The 26,061-nt window shown below is 38.0% G+C and overlaps 1 protein-coding gene across 1 annotated transcript in view; it reads right to left on the bottom strand.

Moving 5' to 3' along the window:
* Positions 1-21,036, bottom strand: part of mtus2a (microtubule associated tumor suppressor candidate 2a) — a 48,680-nt gene extending 27,644 nt beyond the window's left edge. The window contains 3 exon segments of the mRNA XM_028467652.1: positions 3,485-3,746; positions 5,977-8,238; positions 20,930-21,036. Coding sequence (XP_028323453.1) covers positions 3,485-3,746; positions 5,977-8,010 — 2,296 coding nt within the window. The 5' untranslated portion in view covers positions 8,011-8,238; positions 20,930-21,036.
* Positions 21,037-26,061: the final 5,025 nt, after the last annotated feature.

Genomic DNA, 26,061 nt, shown 5'->3' with positions numbered 1-26,061 from the left:
TAGCGAGTGGAGTGACGTTTGCTCAGGTTTTAAGACCACTAAACCTTTAGTGAATCCGCCTCTTGGTGTACAAGGGAATGGTTGGTTTTACACCTTCAGCTGACCCAGCAGACATACAGAGTGAAGGGAGGGAAATGAGTGCCTGTGATTGGTTGCTTCTGGCTCCACTTGTGCAGCTTCACATTGGGCTGAAGGCCAACAGTTTCTCTGATGCCAATTCCACAATCACTGCCAGTGTGACACTCACAGGTTAGCACATCAAGTTTGTATTTACAGCTGACCAAGAAAACCAATATATTATGTGGTTCATTCAAACTGGATTCATCCAAAAAGTCAATATTTTAGGCCGTGGAGGTCACAATATGATGAATACCCAGTCAGTGTATGTTTTAGTCGTTGGGTTTCCCTTTTTATATAAGTTGAAATGTTAGAAAACGGAAACAAAAAAACCAAACAAACAAACCGGAAGTTGCCGTTTTCAAAGTAAAGAGCGTTTTAGGACGTTGCTGTGGTCAAAGTATGTTTTAATCATTGGATTCCCGTTAAGAAAAGGATATTAAAAAAATAAATAAAATGTGTAGTTGTCAGATTTTTATTGTGCATTTCAAAAATTATGATTGAAATTTAAGGTATTTTTCCAGTTCATTGTGTGTTTTTAGAAACTCAAAGGCTGTGTTTGAAATGGCACACTATATGCTATACACAACAAACTCAATGAGTATATACTGTCTACTATATACTATAAGTATATCAGGATGATGAGCGTCCCCACTGAAGTACACTTCCATGTTTCCCAAGATGCATTTCGAACCTACAATGGCTAAATATCTCTGTTTATTTTACACTTTTAAAAGTTCCGAAAACATTTTAAGCATGAAAGTGACCAAGTAGAATATCAAAATGTGCTCATTTGATCCACAAAACCCACGGAAACACATTTCAATTTGACATTTCGGAGATTCCATATTGCCCGCCATTGTGCTACTCGTGAAACTTCCGTAAACTTCAAAACAAGAGCCCTATCTATGAAAGCGTTAAAAACTAATTGAAGACAAGAAGAGAGGCTTTTGTTTTGAAAAGGGGATGTTTGACTTTTAGCTTGAAGCCGATCCCAAGACCATTTTACATTCCGCTTGCAATGCATCATGGGGTGGTTTAGTATGACTTGTGCCCACTGTGCATACTTAAAAAATGTCCTGATACATCTGGGTATTTCTCGCGTACTCAATCTTTTCATACTATCTAATGTGAACGCACTACATACTCAATTTGATGTCAGACTTTGTATGAGTAGTACGTTAGTATGACATTTCAAACACAGCCAAAATGAAATGCATTCTGAATCTTTCTGGTGCTTCCAATCCAAAAATTACCTGCACTTCCCAAATTTGACCCAATTGGCCCTTCTCACTCTAAAAAATGTGTGAAAGGTGAAATAGAAGAAGGAAAAGGGTCATTGATTGAGGAAAGGAGAGAAATGGAGCCAATCAAAGAAATGTCTGGGATAAAAAAGTAATCATAGCTCCACAGTAGCAGCTATTGTAGGAGAATGATGGGACATTACCATGATCCCACTCTCTAATCTGTGGTTTTCAACATGAAAACCAAATCTACACACACGTGCACAAAGAACAAGCAGGAGGAAAATGTGTAGAAACCTGGATAGAAGCCTGATGTTGAATGCCTTTAGCCCACACTGCAAGGTCTGTATTATGGGCAGAGAAAGAGCATTACTCTCTGCTGGCTGCGGAGATAAGCTCAGTTTTTTTTTCCCATCATTTCTTCTGCTTTGGCACAAGAAGCTGTGTGCTACAGTGAGGTAAACACCGCCTCAGGACAAAGCAATGAAGGAACGTTGAAGTCTGAGGTGGTGAACACAAGCTTTCTCAAAACGAAAAAAGCAGGACAGAGAGAGGAGAGCAGTGAAGCTGATGGTTTACACTTCAACTGCTTTGTGCGTACAATGAAGTCTGTGTTAAGGTTAACGTCATTATGGATTTTGAGGTTCTGGTTCTTACTCTACATATTTCCTATACTAGATTTTTGTGACTTAAAATGAAGCAGAATTAGATGTAAAATAGACATAATGCATCATTTTAAATTTGTGAGATTATCCAAATTGATTATCTTTCACTCTTTCTTTGCATTTTATTGAATGGACTTTCTACTTTTTTATTGTTTCCATAACAAAAACCTGCAGAAATATGTTGTAACCTATAGATTATATTTTATATAGTAAAGTAATTTCCCTTGAAATCCCATAGAGCAGATTTTTGCCTTGTGGCCACAGTTTCTAAATCAGACCTGAAAACGTTATGCAGCGTGGGAAAACAATATGTTTAGGTTTCATTTATTCAGACAACTTTTTTTTAGGGAATTGACTTTAATTTCCTGACATGTTGACAAAATGAACTTGCTGGAAATATGGGAAAACAATATTTTCAGTCGGTGAGGTGTGAGAACCGATAAAATGCTTGTTATAGAAGGATCATTTTCTAAAAAATACCAGTACTCGAGTGCTTGGCAATCATTGCATTATTTCTATAGCAAAGCATAGTGTTGTGAGAACGTCAGTAACCAGACATGGCTTGTGGCTTCACAAGTTCTGCTTTGTAGTAAAAACATTCCTTCAGGATACAGGATTGCATCTCACAGTGATGAGTGCAGAAAACCGGTCAAATGACCTAAACAAGAGATGGAAAAATAACCCACACACATATAAACAGCAAATAATTCACAATGTGCGTACACGTCAATCAGCAGCTAGTCACAAAAGCAAACACAAACCCCACACGTGTACATACAACATCTCATTTGCTGTTTATCCATGGATTGTACATAAAGCAAGTAGGATTTGAGTCTAAAGACGGGCGTTAATTTCCTCCCACTTCAAAGCCCCTTCCTCAGGGAGTGAATAGTGTACATATTAAGAAGGGGATTAAGATAAGAAACCCTGGTACATGTGAATAATGATCAACTCTGTATGTGCAGTTTTTGGCCATGTGGGGTAAATAAAGTGTAAACAGGCATGTGTCTGGGTGTGTTTGGTTCTCACACACAGAGAGCAGATCAAATATGCATAGCAACGCTAAATGGCACAGCCTTCCTGTGCCATGTGATGATGGAAATTTAATCGACAGTTGAGCCAGATTTCAAATATGAGAAAATTGGTTGGGTGTGAAAAGAATAAATTGAGCAAATAATGGTTTATTTATTTATTTCAATTTTGTGTGAAATTAGTTTTCTGACAGAGAACAGACACCTGCAAAGTATTTCAATCGTTTGAATCCAGATCATTTTAAGGAGGACATTATTATGTTTTTCCTCAGCCAAGGTCAGGTAAATTAGCCCCGTAATTCGAAAATTCTGCACACAAACCACTAGTAAAGCCAAGTTGTGAATCTTTAAAAGCTTTTGACCCAAAAGTTTCTCCACATGTCTTTCTGAATACGTTGAAGAGCAAATACAAGCCATGCAGTTTTACCTTTTTTCTCTTGGCTCTTCTGACTGGGTGCTGGGATGACAGGTTGGACTGGCTGGCTGAAGACCACATGTGACTTCTGACCTTGACTGGGTCCTTTGCCATTGGCTGAACCTGTGGCTGTCCTGGTGACGGCCCCCAGGCCCAAACGTAAGCCTCTTCCTGTCCGCAGAAGACTGCCAGACCCTCCAGGGTGTGGGGCAGCCGCTCTGCTCTGCTGAGCATCTTCACATGAAGCATTTTTGAAACTTATTTGTCTTGCAGCCTAAAGGAAACATAAATAAAATCAAAGAAAAGTGCCATGATTGGACTCCTTGTTAGTATTCGAGACCACATTTTGAAGGTCTTGGTCTTGTCTCTGACTCTAGAGCATTTTTACTCTGACTTGTTTCGTACACGGACTGGCCTGACTCTGGATTTTTGGTCAAGAGCAGTAGAGACCAGCACTCATCTTCTATTCTTCAACTCTGTTAATGTGATAATGATAAGAAGCACTTGGAACATTTCCTGATTAAAGCATTCAATGTGAACATTTTTAAATCCAAGTTAAAGGCACTGTTTTCCTCTACTGTGTATGACTGACTGGGAGATTTTTGGTCATGTTGTTGTTACAGTATGTAATGTGTTTGTTGCTTATTTTAATATTCTTATTGATGTTTAAGCTGTTGAATATTTTCTGTTATACTTTTTGATCATGAAGCACATTGAGTTGCCTTGTGAATGAAATGTGTGATAAATACATTTGCCTTGCCCTTGCCTTGCCTAAATAATGTTATCATTTGTCTTCAAACATTTAGCGTTAGCTCATGGATTGTTCTGCTTCCTTAAGAGTCTTTTCCAGTTCCTTTCGTGTCAAACATCTGCAAAAACTCTGACATCAGTTGAAACGTTTGGTGATGTTGTATCTTACCGTGGACGTGTGCTGCTGGATAGCAAATTGAGCAAGACTTCTTGATTTCCACACAGTCTTGTTTTATTATATATTAGAAACATGAGAGTTTCACCACTCGTAACAATCGTCTTGCACACCGGTCTGAGTACACGCGGCCGATGTCCACGACATTAAAGTAAGAAGAGGAAATAGACGAAGAAGAGTGACCTAATAACCATACCAAAATGGGGCGATATACATTCAAAAGTGACTGTTACACAGTCCATCTTATTTATAGTCAGAAATACCTCTGAACACTTTAAGCCTCATTCACCCAACAAATAAAAAAAACTCTGGGCTTATCAGTGGCTTTAAAATAAGTACAAGGCAAGACTTTAGTTGACAAATTTGTTGAAATCTGACATCTTTAAATATTGTACTTTGAAGGAGTGTAAGACGCCTTGTTTTTGTCTAAAGTGAAAATAAACTAAAATTAAAGATAGAGAATTCTTTTCAACTGTTCAACCTTTTCATGGTTTTTTGGTCTTGTCTCTGAAATGTCTTGGTCTTGTCTTCCTCTCGGTCCGATCTAGTTTTGGGCAAGTCTTGGTCTCAGATAGTGACGTCTGGAATACAACACTACTTGCTAAAATGTTGTGGTTGGTTGTTAAGAAAAACTTCTTTGACCCTCCACCTTTGGTAGAGGGTCAAATGATTCATGATTCATGTAAGTTCTTCCACTGATTTATTGTTTACCACCATAATCTTCCCACAGGCTTTATTTTCATCTCACGCATTGCAGCTATTGCTATCACTATAACTATTTACGATAGCTTTGTCTCAGATCATTTCAGATCATCATGAGTACAAGCAATGAACAGTGTGATCAGGCGGAAAACAAATCATCTTTAATTAGAGCCGAAAGAATACAAAACACCATGCTGCAGGGAACCTAATTACCATAAATGTAACTGCTGAGTACTGTTGTCTCCCAACAGCGCGAAGGTGTGCTAAAACAAGCAATGCCATATAAACATAAACAAGATTTGAATTGTTTCGTCCCTGTAGGTTGGGCAATAATTAATTATTTATTTCCCATACAGCCTAGGTTTGCATTCCAAGTGAAGTGATTTAATAAGGATCAATAAGCAGGGCTCCAAACAAACTTTTCCAGTGATGACAGTAAAATGACAGGTCATTTATTTTCAATAATTTTAAAAGAAGATGCCCCCAAGCGCTCTGTTGCTACGGTAACTCCACGTTTCCTCCTTTTGGATTTTCGAAATAAGGTCACCCTCCGCACTCGCACAGATGCGACCAGATGAAATTTTTGCTCGCACACTGAAAAAATACTTGCATATGTGACGAATTTGGTCGCAGCCTCAAGCCCTGATAAGCAATGATTTCAAAGTGATAATGAGCGTCTCTACTAATGAGATGCAGATGACTGATCAATAATACATAGCTGCTCAAAGACGGTAGAATAGGATTCCAAGAAATTAACATTCAGGGTAGAAATTAATGTAATTTTACATGATGAAACAAAAAAACATACAAAATGGATTCTGCTTACTAATTGGCAGTGCTGTTAAACTATGTTTCTGTGGTTAAGTCTAAATCTTACCTCTGATGGATCCTCATAGAAGTTCTCTCCCTTGCTTCCCAGTTTGGGTGGCGCAGTGTGACTGTGTGCATGTGCAGGAGGAGCACTGGTCATGTGTCCTGGAGCCCTGATGGTTCTGATCAGCATTCCTGATGGAAAACTGTTGTTCTGCATCTCTTGACGATATTTATCATAAAGCAGATTAGAGGCACTAAGTACTGGGGAGCCGCTGGTTTCTGCATCGGTCTTAGAAGGCTCCTTTCTTGAGTCCTTGAGAGTGCTCGCTGTTTTGCTTTGGGAATAAGTTGAGAGCCTGGATGGTAGAGAGGATACCTGATAAGGTCCTTCGGCAGCTTGGGGCTTAAACTGAGGGTTCTTTCGGACAGAGGTAATGATTTTTGGACGAACACCTTTAGGTTTGAGTTTAGGTGAAGGGGTGCTCTCTTTAGGGGAACTGTGGCTTGAGATGGTAGAGCTTCGCTGGTTATTAAGAGGTGCTTTGGGGATTCCACTTGTGCTTATATTAGTTTTAATTGGTGCTCTCAAGCAACTGTTTCCATAGCCCTGAGCTGAGGTTGGTATGGCAGGGTTGCATCCCGTAGGGATGTGTCTAGCTACTCCAGAGACGTTCCTGGAGATGAGGTACATTGTGGGTTGCCTGCGTGGTGAGTCCTGGGGTGTCCTGAGGGGAGAGTGAGGAGGAGTAGATGACCTGGAATCAATACCAGACCTATTGGGACTAGAGCAGTTCCTTCTGTACGTAAGTTGAGTCTGAGGTCTCTTCTCCAAGGTGGAAGGTTTTGGTGGGCTGGAGCTACATTCCGCTGTTGCTGCTGGCTGGTTTTCCACATGTGGAGCCTCCCTCTGGTACACCGGATTGGGCTGTCTGAGTTGGGAGGCTACAGATGTGTTGTACAGATGAGAGAAATCGGAAGGCTCGCGCAAGGATGATTTTGTGAACTTTCTGTTTGAACCGTTACTGTGTAAAGCTTGATTGTGTGTGACGGATGTAGGTTGTGCTATCCCAGTTTGCGGACTGTTTGACTCTGGTAAACTTCTTGCTCTTCCCATCTCGGTCTGACAAAGAGGCCTGACAAGCTGTTGTCGCCGTGGCAGCACTCTTTCCTCAAAACCAGCTTTTCTCCTGTGGCCCAACCCATCTTTAGAGGACTGTCCATTCCGGAAGTGACCACCTTCATCTTGAGTCCAATCCTGGCTGCTGTAGAGAGGGTACTCTTGTGTCTCCTGAGGATGCATTAGAGGTGAATTCTGAACAGCATCTGCAGGGGCTGCCCTTTGTCTGGTTTGGACTGAGGTAGTGTTGTTGACACTAGGATACTGGTTAGTTTTATACATGGATTGAGATACAAAAGCTTTTCCATTGCCATCTAAAGCACTAGAAAGACTTCCACTGAGGGTAGCAGCCGACAGGCTGGAGACAAATACATTTGTCTCAGATTTTGATTCCTTAAGGCCGGCCCTATATCTGTCTCTTCCTTGCCTGGTGTCCGTTGACTCCATTTGCCCTGTCAGACAGGTGTCCAGTTCTTCGGTGCTGTGACAAGTCATGTTTCTCTGTGCCTCTCTGCCCCTCTGTATCCTGCTCTGCACTCTGTTGCCGTCATTGTTATCTCTCCTCACGCCAACGGAAGCAGAGCTGGCAGTCGAACTTGAAGAAATAGACATTGGACTCTCATCTTTTCCTTCCCCAATACTTCCTGCATCATCCTCATCCTCATTATCTTCTAGAGTTCTGCTTCTCAAAAATGTGTGTATTTCCTGGCAGTCTCCGAAGCCACGCTCCACACATTGCTGCTCAGAACCCCAGATAACAATTTTCCCTGGAGACTCAGTCTGAGAGACTAATGGGGGAATGCAGGTGGTGTTGTACCCGTTGTCCTCAAACATACTTTGTTCTTTCTGATCACTGTTGGTAGACAATTGATTGGCATTATCATCCCCAGAGTGAGCAAACTGCATCTGGGATTTATGGCCATTATTTTCTCTTGGCTGAAGATTCACTCCCAGCCCTTGGAATCTGCTCGGGATACTCATGTTGGAAAGATGTTTCAGGCAAAAATAACTGCAGCCATTTAAAAGGTCACAAAAGCTGTCTCCCTACTTGCTAAACTTCCCCTTCGAGGACTATGTCACTTCTGTTTAATAATCCAGAAGCAAAAAGTATTTTCATGAGATCAGTTTCCTCTTAACTCCCAAATTCTCTTGGACAACTCGTGAAAGCTTTTGCTGGTGATATTTTTCAGGATATGGCAGCCTCTTCGTCTGTGAAATAAAAGATAATAGGAAATATTACAAAATTGCAACAGTGCTGAAAATGATTCTCATTTACCATTACAAAGTTAACCAAATAACTTAATATCTATGTCAAAATGGAAAATTAAGAAATTTCCAATAGAAATGATTGACAAACATTGCAGCTAGTCACTGAAGTTACTTAAGAACTGATTTGCTTACAGTGTACTTAAGGCAGACATACACTGTGCAATTTTTGGCAAATTTTGAGCCAATTTTTGACTCGTGCGACTATTTTGTGGGATCGTGCGAGTCTCTGCTAAATTGTGTGTTGTGCATCGTGTAGTATACATGGGGTCACGAGAAGTGATTAACACCTCACGACCAGCTACCAATCAGCAATCGTAGGTTGTACAGTCGCTCCTCGTGAGGGTATCGCACATTTGAAGCAGTGCCACGGAAGTCTTATCGTAAATGCTCACACTGCACATGCGCGAACACCGTAGGACCACTGTATAATTGACGGATTGTACTGCTCACGTCTGTCCAGCCAGCTCCTGGTCCATCACGTCGCCATCTTTTCTTTTTTAAAGCTCTTTTTGCTGAGATTTGCGAGCATCTCTCCACTTCCGGGTTTTCCCTTTTCGTCTGTTTTAATGGTGACGCTTCAGTGTTCTTCTTCTTCTACTTCTAATTTGTATGTTGCATTTCCAGAAACAAGACCCTGACGTCTCGTGTATGAACGTACAGTGTGAGCAGTCAGATCGTGTCAGAGTGTCGGTCTATACAGTGTGAGAACGTGAATCGTGAGCTGCGCACAATCGGGCTCTGCGTCTGAGTCGCACAGTTTGAGCTGGAGCAACAAGATCAGCTTCTATGACACACTATGCAATACGATACAATATAAAACTATAAAAAGATTGTGTTCAAAACTATGTTATTCAGTAAATGTGATGTGATGTGTGTACAGAACAATTCAGGTCAATATAAAGTGAGGATGGATGAGTCGTGTGATTGTGAATTACATTCAGTTTTATTGTAATTAGATGCTGAGGATGCATACTTCTCACACCATACCATACAATACCATCAAGCTAAAATGAGTTGCTCATTTTGCAAAAACACATTTCAAATACATGCATGGCACATCATATGCAAGGAGAAGAAACATCAATGATTCAGTGATGGTCTGATTCCTAGTTCGGTAGGTCCTAGCTTACTCAACATGCATTTTGCATATGTGCTGATTAGGTCAAGACCATGGCTCAGACTCCAGAGCAGATTTAGCAAATGATGAAAAGGCAGCCATTGAGTGAGAGTATTTCGAAAGTACGTAGTCAGTGTGTTGAGTGCTATACAATCTTAAGTGTTTGAGAGCACGTGCCTCTGGGTGTTTCTTCCAAATTCTACAAAAAATTTTTCTATCTTTGCCTTGAACCAAATTCTTAAAAACAGAATTTTAATCAAATATATCCCTTTACCCAGCAGGGAGAAGATTTTGCTTACATGAGTATAATTTAAAGTAAGTGAATGCAATGCAGTTCCCATCAAAACATCCTACAAAAAGTAGGGTATTAAACTGACATTGTCATAACATTTTCACACACCTATTCAATAATCTTTTCAATGTTATTAGCAGATGTGTCTTTCCTGTGGTACAAATATCAATACATTAAAATTATAAACACTAACCAAAAAAGCCTGGATAGCATAAACATTTAAAAGATCACCTCATAAGAATTTATAGATAGTCTCTATGCAAAATGATGTTAAGTTGAATTATTGATCAATTACGATATTAATACGCTTGCAGTATTTTTTTTTCTTTCTGTGCAATTATAAAATTGCACAGACAGGATCAAAGGCAGGCAGGGAAAGAGCAAGGTGGCAGGAGGAGGGGAGGACAGAGCGAGACTTCTCTGAAAGGACGTACTGGAAGATCAATTATGGCACTGATGGAGTGCTGGAGCTTGTGCTGATGACAGCAGTCCTGGCTGAACGCTAAACTCGGTCACAGTTGAATAGGAATAAGCAGCTTTCTGCCAAATAGCATATCTGAAAACATCAAAGCCAAAAAATCCATCAACACAAGAGGACAGTAGACTGAAGGTTTAAACTCATTTAATCTCTGTTATTGAATAAAAAAAAAAAATAATAATAATACTGTTCGATCTATTGCAAAAGTGGAAGGTGGGTGTCAGGTGTTTCAATTAGAAGTGCTCCAATGAGGGATTTCAGGGCCTATCAATGTAAACACATAAAATGGCAGAAAAAATAAACAAAAAAACACCATAAATACACAAAATGAATACAAAAACATATACAATGACAGCAAAAATACACAAAATGACAACAAGAACAACAAGATGAATGGCAACGATAAACAAAAAGTAAGTAAAAATACATGAATGACAAGTAAACATAAAATTTCTCCATAAACACATACAAGATGATCACAAATAAACATCTGAAAAACATACAAAACAGCAGCAAAACACAAAAACGACAGAAAAATATAGCAAAATTACAATCAAAATACACAAAAGGAACAAATGACAACAAAAACACATAAATGCACAAAAAACCAACAAAAAACCAAAAAAACAAAACAGAAATCAATCATTATTCTAAATGCTGACATTAATATTGATAATGTGGCCCTCGGATCAGACAATCATATTTTTGTGGCTTCCACTGTGATAGATTTTCCCACCTCTGTGTTAGGATAACATGAAAATCCCATGCAGAAGGTTCTCAGACTGGATAGGGGAAGTTTCTAATCTTCCTTCTCCGAGCTGCCTTTCTAGTATTATACTAGCTGTGGTCATTTTTGTCTTTTCTTTTTTTGTCTGATATGATTGATCAGGTAAAAAGAAAGTAGTTTAATGTCAATACCAACTCTCTCCTCACAAACTAAATCTTTTTTTGATAATAATCCAAAAACACACAAACCATATCTTTAAAAAGGCTTTCTGACATCCTCACTTACACTGTTATTAAACCTAGACTTGACTACTGTAATATTGTCCTTTATGGTAGAACAACCACACTCCTTAAACACCCATCACTGCAGTCCTAGTCTAGAAACTTCACTGTTTCTCCATCCCTCTGCAAATCCAATTGAAGATCCTTCTCCTTTAATCCAAAGCCATTTACTCGCACTAACTTCAATTTCTGAAAAGCTCCAAAAACACATTTTCTCCAAAGATTTCCGTGCATTAAGTGCAAATTTTCTCTCCAAGAATTGGACCTGGGATGACATCCCTGCCCACCCCCTCTGGAACGTCCTCCCCCAAAACCTCAGAGACAACAAAAACCCCTATACAAGGCTAAAGACGTACATTTTTGGAATAATTTGCTCTACTACCCACTTTTTTTTTTCTTTTTTAACCAAGTACCGATATTATAATCTTCATTATTTGCTTTTTCTGTTTTATTATGCTTTGTGAAGTGCTCTACCAACGAAACACATCATTATTATTAATATTAGTATTAACAGTAGTAAGCACACCTTGCCAAACATCACCGGTATGATGTATTATTACTGCATAAATGTTTGTTGAAGTGCCATGAGTGAAAATGCATCAGGGGTTGTTCCAGTTGATGGGAGGATTCAAGGTGTGATTGCTAGCAAGTCTGAACTCCCCTGAGATAAACAACAACAACAGCAGGGTGCAAAACCAATGGGAATGTTGAAGTGTCCTGCTTTGGTTACCATAGAAACCGAAGAAGCCCTGTCCTGACCCTCTGTATCTTCCATCAGAAAAAAAAACAGGTCTGCTTGAAAAGAGACGAGACAGTACTGAAGGTCATGCTTTTGGCTTTCACGCTCACAGCTCAAACATTATATTTGCAGCGCTAGCTAAACTCTTACACGCTAACACCACCCACACATGGGAAATATAAAGGCATCCACACAACAGACATAATATTAGAAATGGTTGATTTGAATGGCAAACACATGCACGTGGGCAGACAAATGGCAGACGTTGGGCAAGTCTGCTTGTCAGGGTACGTTTAACCCAGCCTGAGAAAGTGGCTCATAATTAGAGTAGATATTTGTGCAAGATGAAACAATGAGCACATAGTAGACTGCTTCTTAAAAGCTTTTCATATTATAAAATTATAAAAAAATAAAAATAAAAAAAATGAAATTGTGTTCAGAACAACCTAAGACTGTTTGACCAGACAGACAAGCTTTGATGTCAATTTTCTGTGTTCAAAACAGGGGACGGGACTTGTATAAGCAAACTTCTTCTTTCGTCTCCTTTTTCGGCATGGACAAAAAATAAATAAAATAAAAAAGGAGTAACAAAACTTCTGTGAATGCAACCATGTCGGAAATAAACTCAATAAATAAAAATAATCGAGCGCCTATTGGTTTTAGAAACTAAATACATTAGATGTAAGGGTACACATTAACTTGCAAATTCCAGAACAAAGACAAAAAGAACTTGCTGGAATTATCATGCGGAAGTCAAGGTAACATCAAAGCGATCAGCAGATGCTTCTGAAGAAGACTGGCAGTTGACAGTTGAAACATCTCAGGAGATCAAAGAAAAAGTCCTGAAAAACGTGTGAATGAATGAAACCTTAACATAGTATTCAAAAAGAAGACGTAAATAACTTGCTGGAATTATCATGCAGAAGTAAAGGAAACATCAAAGCAACCAGCAGACGCTTCTGAAGAAGACTGGCAGTTACATGACAGGAGATCAAAGTCAATTTCCTGAAAAACGTTTGAATTAATGAAACCTTAACATATTATTAAAAAAGAAGACAAAACTAACGCTAGAATTATTATGCGGAAGCCAAGGAAACATCAAAGCGATCAGCAGACGCCTCTGAAGAAGACTAGCAGTTGACAGTCGAAACAAGTCAGAAGATCAAAGTAAAAGTACTGAAAAATGTGTGAATAAATGAAACCTTAGCATATTATTCAAAAAGACAAAAAGAACTTGCTGGAATTAATTATTGTGAAATTACTCAACTTGTTTCTAAATTTGTCCCAAATACACTATTTGTGAACGTCTGTTTTTTCAACCAACAGCTCTCACGGCTTTTGTTGAGCATCTTTGTTGTTGGTCCTGCAGCACGTGGTTATTACACTAACCATTTGTCTTTGGCACTTTGCTCTATTCCACTCCTCCCCCCACTGGAGAGCAGACAGGTTTTATAGCTCTGTGGTCCCTGGAGAGAGAGACACACACACATTCCCTACAGTCCCATCTCCTTCTCATCTATAGGCACACTCTTTTATGGCGAGGTACATTCCAACACACTGAAATAGAAGCAAAAGTGACAAGGGAACGCCGAACAAAGACTAAACGTTGACATGCTCTGTTACATAATTTATAATTCCCGAGTTGTTTCTACTTGACGCGATTAAAATCATTGTAGGATTTTCAATTTTTTGTTGTTTTGAATTATCTTTAAAAAAGGAAAATCCTGGGATTGTTACACAACCCAAGCCTTTTTGTATCGTCGTCGTATGTGTGTAATTGATCTCCATAATGACATCACCCTTGAGCATCCTTGCACCTTATCCCAAAGCTATAAAAATCCTCCTGTCGTTGATTTTTTTTGGAAGAAAATGAAAACCTCAGCACTTGCTTGTATTCTATTCAGTTAGACACTTCCAGCAGGATAAAGCTTAGTGAAGACTAAGCTCAAATCATCCATTCCTTCTCCTCCCATCGTCGTCAGCTGCACATTGTTAACCGAAATAGCTAAAATCTCGATTGAGGAAAGTCATCCTAAGAGGCGAGATCTAGCGCTTTCACATTCATTCTGCTACAAGATTTATTCTCAGGGAGTGAAAAGCCCAACCCTGCAACAGTAGTGTTGTCCTCCCGCTGATACCCCCACTGAGGCATTAGGGGTCAGCTGACCTAGCTCGCAAGCTTGGTGTAGTGTGACAGAACCATTAGTGTCCCTTAGCTGGTTTCAATCTAACCAGATGTTGACCACACCTGTGCTCCATAGACACAAATAAACCCTTTTCTCTTCATTTTTTTTTTTTTTTTTTTCAAGTAAAAAGTCTTTCCCCTGAGTTACTCTGATCTTCCATTAGCTTCCCTTTGTCTCACCACTGCATTGATGCTCCCACACCATCACATGTGTAAAGGTAAGATACCCACTATGGGAAGCTGAACATGGATATCAGTGATATTAGTGTAGAGTAGCTAGTAATACACTAAGGAAGCATTATATTAGTAATGGTTTTTGACACACGAGTGCACGAGTTCAACCTTACAAGTGAAACATCATCATGTTCCATGTAGTACTAGACTTAAAATACTGTATGTTATTTGTAGAAAGTCAAAGCTTTGCTAGTACTACTAGTATAACACAAAATGATCTACTAGTAGATGATTTTTCTTTACTCGTAAGGTCTACTCGTACACTAGTGCGACAAAAGCCTTTACGAGAAACACAAAATTTGTGTTTACTAGTAGTACATTACACTCAAAATAGTAGTACTAGTAGACTGTTTGTAGTCTACAAGTAGGACTAGTTTTACGACTAGTACTAGTAGACCTAAGGCTTTGTTTTAGCACAAGCGTAAATCCTTCCTTCCTTCATTCTAATGCCCCTCCCTAACTCCCTCTCCCCTGTTGGGTTAGGGTAGTGGTTCCCAACCTTTTTTGGTTTGTAACCTTACTTTGATATCACACAATTCTGGAACCCCAGAGTCTTTTTTTTTTTTCTTTCTCTGGAATTATTTTTTGTTATACTCTGTTACAAGGACCAGCTTAGGTATTTTTTAACTCTTTAATATTTCTATTTAACTAGATTTATATTTGAGGAAGTAAAAGTATAGAAGACAGTTAATTTGAAAAATAATGATTTAAAAAAAAAAAAAAAAAATATCACTTTCATCAGACATTTTTTTTTTTTTTTTTATCAATTACTTGAATTATTTCAGGCAACTCCATGTGAATTTTGGGCGACTCCATGTGGGGTCACAACCCTAAGGTTGAAAAAAATTGGGTTTGGGTTTCCTTCTAATAAAATTAGCTTGCCCTACCTTAGGGAGGGCTGGTGAGTGGTGCATAGCCATTGCAAAAAAACTGCACTCCATATAGTGTTATATTTTGATAGCATATTCAACAAAATAAAAGCATCTAAGACTCACAAGTATTAGTGACACGTTTCCTTTCACTATTGACACTTTCTTCACTCGTAAAGTGTACTCATGCACTAGTAAACCAAAATTAAGTGCATGTACTCCATATTAGAGTACTAGGAGATCTTGGCTGATATCACATCACATGCTCAAACGGCTATATCCATAACACACTCCCATTTTCCTTCTCAGGGATTCCACCAGTAAACTGCAACTCCCCAAATAATCCTCCTCAGTGCAGCTCAACCATCTGTCACACACACACGCACACACACTCCACATGCTCACAATGGGTCATGGTTTGTACCCTGGGGAACTCATTCTCTCTGATCTGGGGTTCTATAACTGGATTCTTAAGGCTCTGAGGTCAGAACAGGAAATCTAATCAAACCAAATGAAAAATATTAAAAATCCAATCATCTGCAATAAAAAACGGATTTATTCAGCTCCTGCTCGCAGACTGGCAGTGTCAATGCTACCTGTGAGTTGGATGGAAAAAAAAAAAAAAAAATCACATTTGGCCATAAATAAGATTTATTAGCAGAGGCAATACGGGAAAAATGTGTAAATGTGCTCGGTTTTCACATATTTTCGCGCAAATGTTAAAAAAATAAAGAGAAAAAAAGTGCTCAAAAACACCAAATAAAGTGTCAATTTCCACTGCAGGTGTGAGCTGGAGCCGTGAACTTATTTATGTGTCAAATTAAACACCAAGGAAACACCAACGTCACCTTCAGGCACAGAAACACACACTGTGAAGTCACTGCAGCAGGAAAACAGACAAAGAGATGGTATTCACTGAGGAATGTTTGCACGTTACTGTCACACACACACACACACACACACACACACACACACACACACACACACACACACACACACACACACACACACACACACACACACACACACACACACACACACACCAGAAAAATACAGATTATTTCATCCTTTAGTTGTTTTTTATAGGGAATAATTCTCCACTTTTGGCTTGCTTAACTGTATCTATCTTGGCAATGATCTACAACTGAATGATGGAACACAATGCTGATTTACCAAAAACAAAAAGAAAAGAAAAATGAATTCAGCTTTAAAAAAATATGCAAATAAAAATACAATAACTGGCCCAGACTTTTTTTTTTTTTTTTTTTAGGGGAAGGAGATGAATCTATAAATGTGGGACTCAGCATTTTAAACAGATGATATCATTATGGGCTGGTGTGCAGGAGGAGAGAGGGAAGGCTGTCTGCTTATGGCTGCTTCTGCTGCTGCTGGTGGTGGTGGCGGCACCGCATTGTTATTAGCAAAGCCCCTGCACCCACCCACCCACCCACTAGCCTCACTCCTGTTAACTCTTGCATGTCTGGGGAGTGAAAGTGTTCAGCATTTGGACAAAGAAAGGAGGAGTGTGATGTGATGTACATTTCGGATGCAAAGCTGTGCAGACACAAAAGGCGACAGAAATGAATGATGGTGCAGTGAGTAAAGGAAGGATGGATTGGAAAAGGTGGTGGGTGGTGGGGGTGGGGGGGGTGACTATTGAGTATTGTAATGAGTAAAAATGTGTGTGTGCATGTGTAAAGGAAAAGCCTGGGGGGTGTGGGGGGAGGGAGAACATGCAAAGGATCACCAAGAGGTGAGCAAGATAGAATTAAAAATGCAAAAAAAAAATACTTTCAAAGATGTGAGGGAATACATATCAGATTCTTTCACTCTCATTGTTTACATTGCATCGTAGCTTATTAATTTTATTTTAAGGTGTAGAAAGGTACACCACAGGTCAGATTGGCTTCCAAAACACAGTTTAGGTTGACCTTTTTCTTTTTTCATCCCGTGTAACTCCATTTTGCAACTTTGTCAAATCACGTGTAGCCGTTCTTCATCTCAGAAGTTCCCCCACTGCAATTTTATATGCTGTTCTATTTGTTTCCCAAGGCTTAAACTCAAAATAATACATCAAATTAAAAATATTAAAGCAACTTTCAGGTGATTACTTCATTGGGTAGTAAATATTGGCTCTTTTGTAGAATTTAGCTCAATAAATAATGTCTCCTAAAGTCAGAAGTGTGATTAAATGGCTTTTACAGCATAAATTAATCCTCTTTCAATAAATTGCAAGAAAGGACAGTATTTTATTCAGCAATACAAATATAAAGATAACCTTTATTAGTCCCAAAAAGGGAAAATATGCACAGTTTCAGCAGCAGAAATATAAAATAAAATGAAACAGCATTAAAAAAAAGAAGACATATACACACATGGCCTTGTACACAGTACATATTATTTTAGTTTAGGTGAATTTGCCCAAAAAACAGTCTAAAAAGGAACTCGGAACATTTTCCTATTATTTTGAAATCGATGGATAAATGTTTCAGAGTACCACCTGCAATCTGCCCCTGTAAGCCCTTTGGGTACACATACCCCTGGTTGAGAATCACTGGTTAAGGGTACTATTGTGATTTTTCATTCAAATATGAGTATGTATAATGCACCAGCAGTGTTATTACAGGTTCTTTCATGTTGTTTCAGCACGCTGGTAGACTGTATGAGTGAATGTAGGGGTGTGTCGATGTCAAGAGTGGGGGGCGTGCTTTAGGGGGGGGTTCTGTGACTGCAGGGGGAGGAGCTTCTACCAACTCATTATCACCTTTCAGACAAAAGCAGTGCAAAAGCATGCGTTACCCATTGATTTCCTTTGTACGCTCAAGTTTGCTGCATTTTTACTTAAAACACGACAATTCTGTTCTTTTTTTGTTGGCTTTTCCACTTTTGACTTTTCACTCACACATGGCAAACATAAGCAAAAAAATAACAAAACTATAGATGTGACACCTCTTCCCTCCCTTCCTCCATTTGCTTATCACGCCTCCTTTCTCGTCCTCAACTGTGACCTATAAAATGACCTTGCAGGTTGCACCATTGTGCCGTGTGGCAAACTCTCTTATACCTGCAGAGACACACACGCACACACACACACACGCACACACACACACACACACACACACACACACACACACACACACACACACACACACACACACACACACACACACACACACACACACACACACACACACACACACACACACACACACACACACACACACACACACACACACACACACCAGGCCCTAAACACACAAAGAATTAGCCCCACACTGTGCGAGGAGTGGCTTTTCTGGCAGTGATCTGCAGAATTGATCGCTGCTCATACGAAGCAGAGGTCAGATGTAATGAATCAATCACACATGCATCAGCACCTAGAACAGCTAGCACAGCACATGCACACGAGGCCATGATGAGATCTGCTGCCGTGCTTCAATGGGATGTCAGTCAGTACGTTAACATCAATGAAAGGAGATCGGACAGAATAAAATCAACTCAAAATGGACCATAGGATCCAGACATCCTGCTTTAAATATACTTTAAACACTCACATAGAAGAACTTTTAGTTCCTCCCTCACCACTGAAAACTCTCACACTATAATACCATGTTTTTCAACCTTGGGGTTTATGTTTTTCTATGATTTTTGGTGTTATTGACTATTATTGTGTGATGAGATGGGGTTTTTGTGTTGTTGGAGTTTTTTTACGTGTTAATTTTTCTGTAATTGTGTGTGTTTGTCTACTTTTTTGTGTATTTTTTCTCTAAGCGTGTGTTCTTTGTAATTGTGTAAATTTGTATCATTTTGTCTAAAGAATAATTTATAGTTCCAACCTCACTGTTGAAAACTCTCACACTATAATACCGTCTTTTTCAACCTTGGTGTCATGTTTTTCTATGATTTTTGATGTTATTGTTGTGTAATAGGACATGGTTTGTGTGTTCCAGTCTTTTTTTTAATTTTGTTATCTTTTTGTGTATCGTTGGAGTCATTTTGTGTGTTTTTTTCCCTCCAAATTGAGTGTTTTTATTGTTTTGTGTCTGTTTTATTTGTTGTTGTTTTTTTATGTGTTGTCATTTTGTTATTTTTTCAGTCATTTTGTGTTTTTGTATTGTTTTTGTGTATTTCTCCGTGTGCTCTTGGTAATTGTGTACATTTTGTATTTTTTTCTGTAGAATAACTCTCACACTATAATGCTGGGTTTTTCAACCTTGGGGTCACGACCCCATGTGGGTTCATCTGAAATTTAATCGAGGTTGCCTGGAATTACTGATTAACAATATATTTTTACATAGTTTTTTTTTTTTTTATTATTATTATTATCCTTGTTCTTTTTCCAGTTAAAACACAACGCACAATCTTAATTGTAATATTAACTGCATTCTATACTTTCACTTTCTCAAATATAAATCTAGTTCAAATAAAATGTTATATCTGAGGTTGTCCTTGGCTACTCTCTATTTGGTACACAGTAAAACAAACTTGATCAAAAACTAATTTTAGAAAAAAGTATTTGGGGTCGCCAGAAATCTGTGATATAAAAATTGGGTCAAGACCCAAAAAAGGTTGGAAATCACTGCTATAATCTAACGTACTGCCTAAAACACCGAGTCGGGGGGAAAACTTGAAGCCCACCAAAGCTTCAAGGACAACCTGATTATTAGAAATCAGGAAAGGCCTCCATCACTTCCTATTTTTTTTAAACCTCATTTCTTATATTTTCCTTAAACCTCTATAGCAAAAAAAGGGTCTGTAGACAGTAAGTGTGTGAAAGTAATTAAAACTGATCGCAAATGCTTTTTCAGTGCCTGAGGTTGTTCAGGTTCATCAAAGGAAACTCCAAAAAAATGTAAATGTAGCCTTTTTCTCCAATTTATGTCAAGACACAAATAAAATGGACTCAAATTGATCAAATTATTGAGGTTTCCAATGGAAAAAGTTGATTTCTGGTGGTTAGATATGCAAGAATGAATTTTCAAATCAAACCATTGACTAACGCTGTGTTTTCCCATGACGTTTAAACCTTTTTTTCCTGTGTCTGGTCCAACATTAACCTTGGATATAACGTTTAAGCCTGTATTCATCCATTTTTAATGCTTTTGGCCATTCTAGATTTGGAACTTTAACTTTTCATGTTGCTATTTTAAAGACTGGGATATGATTTATTATTGATGGATGAGGAAAACGTCTGTGTGCATGTACAAATCTGACCTATAATGTTGCATTCAATTTACAAATGTTTCCAGGAAACCCCTGAGAAGTGTTCAAGTACCCCTAATTTTTTATTTAAACTAAATTCAGGTAAATTTCCTCAAGTTATTCCCCCCCCCACCCCCTTTTTTTTCTTGTGTGGATCATAGCTGGATCATGCTCCAAAGCCTCTAATCTATGGTTGATCACTAACAACACCGTCAGACACCTGAGCGTCTCCATCCATCACACCAACAGGCTCCCACCTGACCTCACTTAGCATCAGCAGCTACAATGTTCATCACAACAGCAGCAGCCATGTTAAATACAGTAAATAAAATCATAGGAAGGATGTGCATGCAGCTACAGGAACAAAACAAACTAATCAGAAGAGAGTCAATGGAAATACTGAAATCAGAGGAGGAAATAAATGTGTTGTTATTCATCCCTCCTGTGCCTATGGCTGCAGGGCATGGAAACCAAAACAGCCGCAGTGAGACATCAACAGAGTCTTACCTGCAGGATTCTATGCGGTGGGTTTAGTGAAAAAGATGCTGAAATGCAGGAGCTGTGACACACTGCATCATCTCTCTCTCTGTGTGTGTGTGTGTGTGCGTTAGCTGGTATAGGACCAATGCCTGGAGAGAGAGAGAGAGAGAGAGAGAGAGAGTGTTGGAGGAGAGTGGTGCTGATGCTGCAGCCTTACCTGACAATCACAGGCTTTTCTCTGCCCTTCATTTTTAATCTACTGCGCCCTCTGCTGGTTCATTCAAGGCACACATGGACATATTTTATCTACAACCACATTATCTATGCCAGGGGTTCTCTTATTTCTCAAATCAAGTACCCTAACCCCCCCCCCCCCCTTTGTTCAACTACAACATTGTGTCGAGAATATTATGAAAAAAAAACAACTATGGAACATAATGATGAAATGAATGAGTGATAACGCATTTTGAAAGAATCCCATTTTGTAAATAGGTGGAAAGACGTAGCATTTAGTGCCACTTGAATAGATTTATTACTATAGTTTTTATAATTTCTGGTCATATCCTGCCTGTTTTGGGTCAGGACTGACCCTTGTATTTTTCAGTTCATGGAACAGGGAAGAGGGAGTCAGGGTAGAACAATGGAAGGGGTGGGGAAGAGTTGATGTAATGTTACAGTTGTGCATATTCTTAGTATAATGTGATCGTCTGATCTGAGGGCCACATTATTCATTCATGAAAAAAGCAACTCAACAAATCAGACAGAATGCAGCGATGTCCTTACAAATACTGTGTAAATATTAACACAAATACATTTCAAATTTGATTTTTTTTTGGACTTGAGCAACGATACGCAGACTGTCTCAGCGGCAAATAGCATGTACCTCGTTCCGGCGAATTCAGTCAAATAACTCGGTTCCACCGAGTAAAACAAATCAAATTGTGTGACAAATTGTAATCTATGTTGAATTACCTTTTAAACGATATATCACACGCCTAAGTATGTTTCGATAAATTTAGAAATTACAGGAAAAAGTGGTGGGCCCCCATCCCCCACTTTTCAAAAAGATCTCAGAGAGGCTCTTGTCATCTGCTCATAGAATATCAATGTCAAATTACAGCCCGATTCAAGCATCATTAATGGAGGAGTAGTCATTTGAAATTGGGGCCCCCTGGCGCCCCGTGGCACATACAGAGTAATGGGCTCCATTCATATATTGGTATGTGTCAATGATTCGGTACCACCAACTGTCGCAAATAAATGAGAAAACGACTTTAATGGAAATTGCTGACAAAAGGGGGTGGGCACATGGGGCCCTAATCGAAATGTGTGAAGCATGATCGTAATCTATGTTGAATTACCTTTGAAACAATATATTACACGACTATGTTCCCATAAATTAGGAAATTACCGGAAATGGGGGGTGGGCCCCCGGGCCCCATTTAAAAAAAAATCATCATCATATTCATTCATAGAGTATTCATACCAAACTGGAATTCCGATCTAACGAGAACTAATGAAGGAGTTGTCATTTGAAAAATTACACGTATGGGGTAATGGGCCACATTTACATATTGGTATGTGTCAATGATTCGGTACCACCAACCGTCGTAATATTTGACTCGCAAATAAATTAGAAATCAGCTTTGGTTTTTTTCTTCCTTTTGTGGCCCCCAAATCAAAAATCGGGCTCTGAGCGTCAATGCGTACACCTCCATAAATGATACCTACCGTAAATCCGTTTTGAGTCCGGTGTCTTGTACTGAGTGCGCATCATACTGCGCATGCGCAAACATGCGCACTACCGGAAAATGAATTTTTGCTCCAAAAAACATTGTTCATTTAAGTTTACAAAGTGAACAGACACGTGTTTTATTTGTTTATTGGATTATGTTAGGTTTAGGGTTATAAACTCAGTACGTGACACCGGCCTAAAAAAAACCCCCTGGATTCATAACTTAAGAGAAATTTGGGGTACTTAACCCAAAACAGTTTGAAAAGAGAACCACTGTCTTAGAAATCGTTCATTTATTTTGAGATCTGGAACGACATTGTTAACTTTAATTTTAAGTCTCTAAATACACCAATTATCACCCGTTTACTCCACAGTATCTGATTAAGCTAGAGCTACATTAAGGCTAACGTTAGCCTCTCACAGCACGAGCCCACTTACTCACAGCTGAACTGCACGAGGTCGAATTAGTTTAAAATTAATCAAGAAACCACTTTAAACCTTACCTTAGAAAGATGTATTTATTCATAAGGTGTTCAAAAGGTCCTCTCCATTCACGACAGAAGCAACAAAAATGATTTTTATTTATTTTATTTTTTTAAAAAAAGGTCATACGTTCCAAACCCATGTAACAGAATGACCAGCTGTAATGAATCAAATGATTAGTGTTCGTGAACGTCTCATCCTAACCAACAGATGGCAACAAATCACATGGAAATGTAACAATCGCAAAAGGAACCAAAATTATCTACAAATTTGCTACATTTAAATGTATAAAGTTGTTGTTTCTTTTGGTTTTAGATTCCATTTCTTTTAAGGTGATTATCATTTGAAAAATGATTTACATTTTTTGTTCACAATACCTGACATTTCACCCACTAAATAGTGTATTAATGCAGTTTTAGACAAACACCTTTTGCTTTGTAAAGGTCTGATTAAATAAAAAACTTTTGATAAAGACAAAAAAAAAATAAAATAAAATAAACCCCATGCCTTAAAAAGTCAGCTGATCATAACAAAACAGACACATTTACAACCATAACGAAAAAAAAAGAGAATAGTAAAAAATAGGGTTGTGTTGTGTATGCGAGAAAAAAAAAAAAAAAAGGGAAATCCAACAGACACACAATATAAAAATAAAACTCAGGTCTAAGATTTAAAGCAGCATTTAAAAATCACTCAGCAGCATTTACTTCAGAAATAAATACTGAGCGTTGGCACAACATGTAGAGTGTAATAAAACTTCTTTGAGTTTGACTCCTTTCACTGTAAAATGGTATAGCTTTTGTTTTGTTTTTTTCCTGTAAAAGATGCATTAAAGGCAGTTTATTCACTAAATCCATTATTATTTTTTGAAACTGTAACTTTAAGAATTTTGCAGTCCGTCATATTGTCAACCCAAAGCAGCCAGCACTGTTTAACAAAGAAAACGAAAAAAAGTAAAACTATCACCAAAAATAACATTTTTTTTTTCTTCCAGATGTACAAATAGTTTACATCAAGATTCAAAAACTATACAAAACATTCAAACACATGATAAATATATACACATTTGGCATACTGAACCACAGTGAAAGCACATGAGGGTTAAATCTACAAATTCATCACTGAGTATCTGGCTGAATTATGGCTTATGCAAAGGAAAGAGAAAAAAATTATTTTGTGAATTATTTCAAATAATCTAATACAATTAGAAAGTGAATATTTACCAATAAAAACATATTGGAAATAAAATATTTTTAAAATAAAAATTCACATCGTAGCCAATAAAACATGGGATTGTATCATATTAAGTGTGACGTATTACCATTTTTTAAATCCTACAAAAAATATAGGTAATAAAAATGTTTAGAAGAGAAAGTCTAGTAAATGTCATTGTTGAAGTTGATATTATTATTATTTATATATCTTATATTCATATCAAGGATATTAATTGTCCAACGGTCTTTATAAAATCCATACGCAATGTTATTGTCTATAAACTCTATATTCATGTGAGTATATTAAAATATTTTTCAACTACACAAAGAAACATACTGAATATTACTTATGAATTAAACATTTCGTTCAGTGACATTTGTTGCACGTCATTATATTACATTACGTACTGACACAATTGCATTAATGGCATTTGTAAGATGGCTCCAGATAAGCTGTACATACATTGAAACAAGCAGAAGTCAGTTAGAAAACACATAAAATCTTTAAATCTGAAGTACATTATTTTCCAAAAAGAAAAAAAAAGTCAATTCTCGCCCATGTTTTCTTTTAGCTTTACAACAAACAGTATATTTTATTTTATTTCTGCCCTACAGTTTGTCAGTTTCTTCAGTTTTTGGCTTTTTACGGAGCTCACACAACAAATCATCAGATCTGAACACCTAAAAATAAAGATTGCATTCATTTGGTGCCTTGTTTTGCATTAAAGAGGTAACAATAGCTAGAAGTAAAGAATATTTCTAATGACACAAATGTAAAATCTCAAAGTACAAGTGAGGCATTATTTTTTTACATTAAAAACTGAACATATTTTTTCTAAAAAAGTTTATTTTTACTTAAGAAATAAAATAGAAAAATCAGTGATAAACATGTGTAAAGTTCCAATAAATTCCCTGATATAGATATTTTACTGAAAAAAATGGCTGATTATTCATTTTAAAGTAGAAATTGAGTGTTAGATTATTTTCTTATTTGAGTAATAGTATAAAATCTTTTATACTTTATTGCCTTTTTAATTTATGCCATTATTAATATTTTTTTAATTTATGCTGTTCTTCTTCTTTAAGCATAATGACTATAGAAAGATTCTGATTGTGATGCAAAATCACAGCAACCAGCACTGTGAAAATTCACCACTTCCTAAAATTCAAATATAATCTGACAATTTCATCCTCAACACGCGTCAGGACTTCACCTTTCCCCCTTAAAGTGTATGTTTCTATACAACGACAGATATGTTGAAAACAATATGTAACGCCTACAGGCTTAAGTTTAAGACCCAACTGTAAACCTTGCATTTTATTCACAGTATATTGAGCGAGGCCTGTGTTGAATGAGGGTCAGGTCTGCGATGGCCTGGTGACCTGCCAAACACGCGCTCATGCCAAACACGCGCTCTGCCTGTTGCCAAGTGACACAACTCCACACCACACGGGGCCAGGGTGACATTTGGACGGAGCAAAGCTTTGGAGTCAAAGTGGAAACTTTTTCTGTCACTGTGCGTATTTAAAGGTAATAAAAAGAGCCAAATGCGTATTAAGTATTGCACTTACTGTCAAGGAACAGGTCGAGTTGCAGGTAATTTACTGTTTCCAGAATATAAGAGAGTGAACTAATGTCTAATATCAAGTTACGACCCAAAAAAAATGGATGATTAAAAGAGACAAAACTTGACGTTAGCCTCAAACACAGCCCCACAAGTAGAAAT

This window comes from Gouania willdenowi, chromosome 14, assembly GCF_900634775.1.
Source record: "Gouania willdenowi chromosome 14, fGouWil2.1, whole genome shotgun sequence".
Classification (NCBI taxonomy): domain Eukaryota; kingdom Metazoa; phylum Chordata; class Actinopteri; order Blenniiformes; family Gobiesocidae; genus Gouania; species Gouania willdenowi.
The sequence above is the reverse complement of the archived record's forward strand: the minus strand, read 5'-3'. Positions and strand labels throughout refer to the sequence as shown.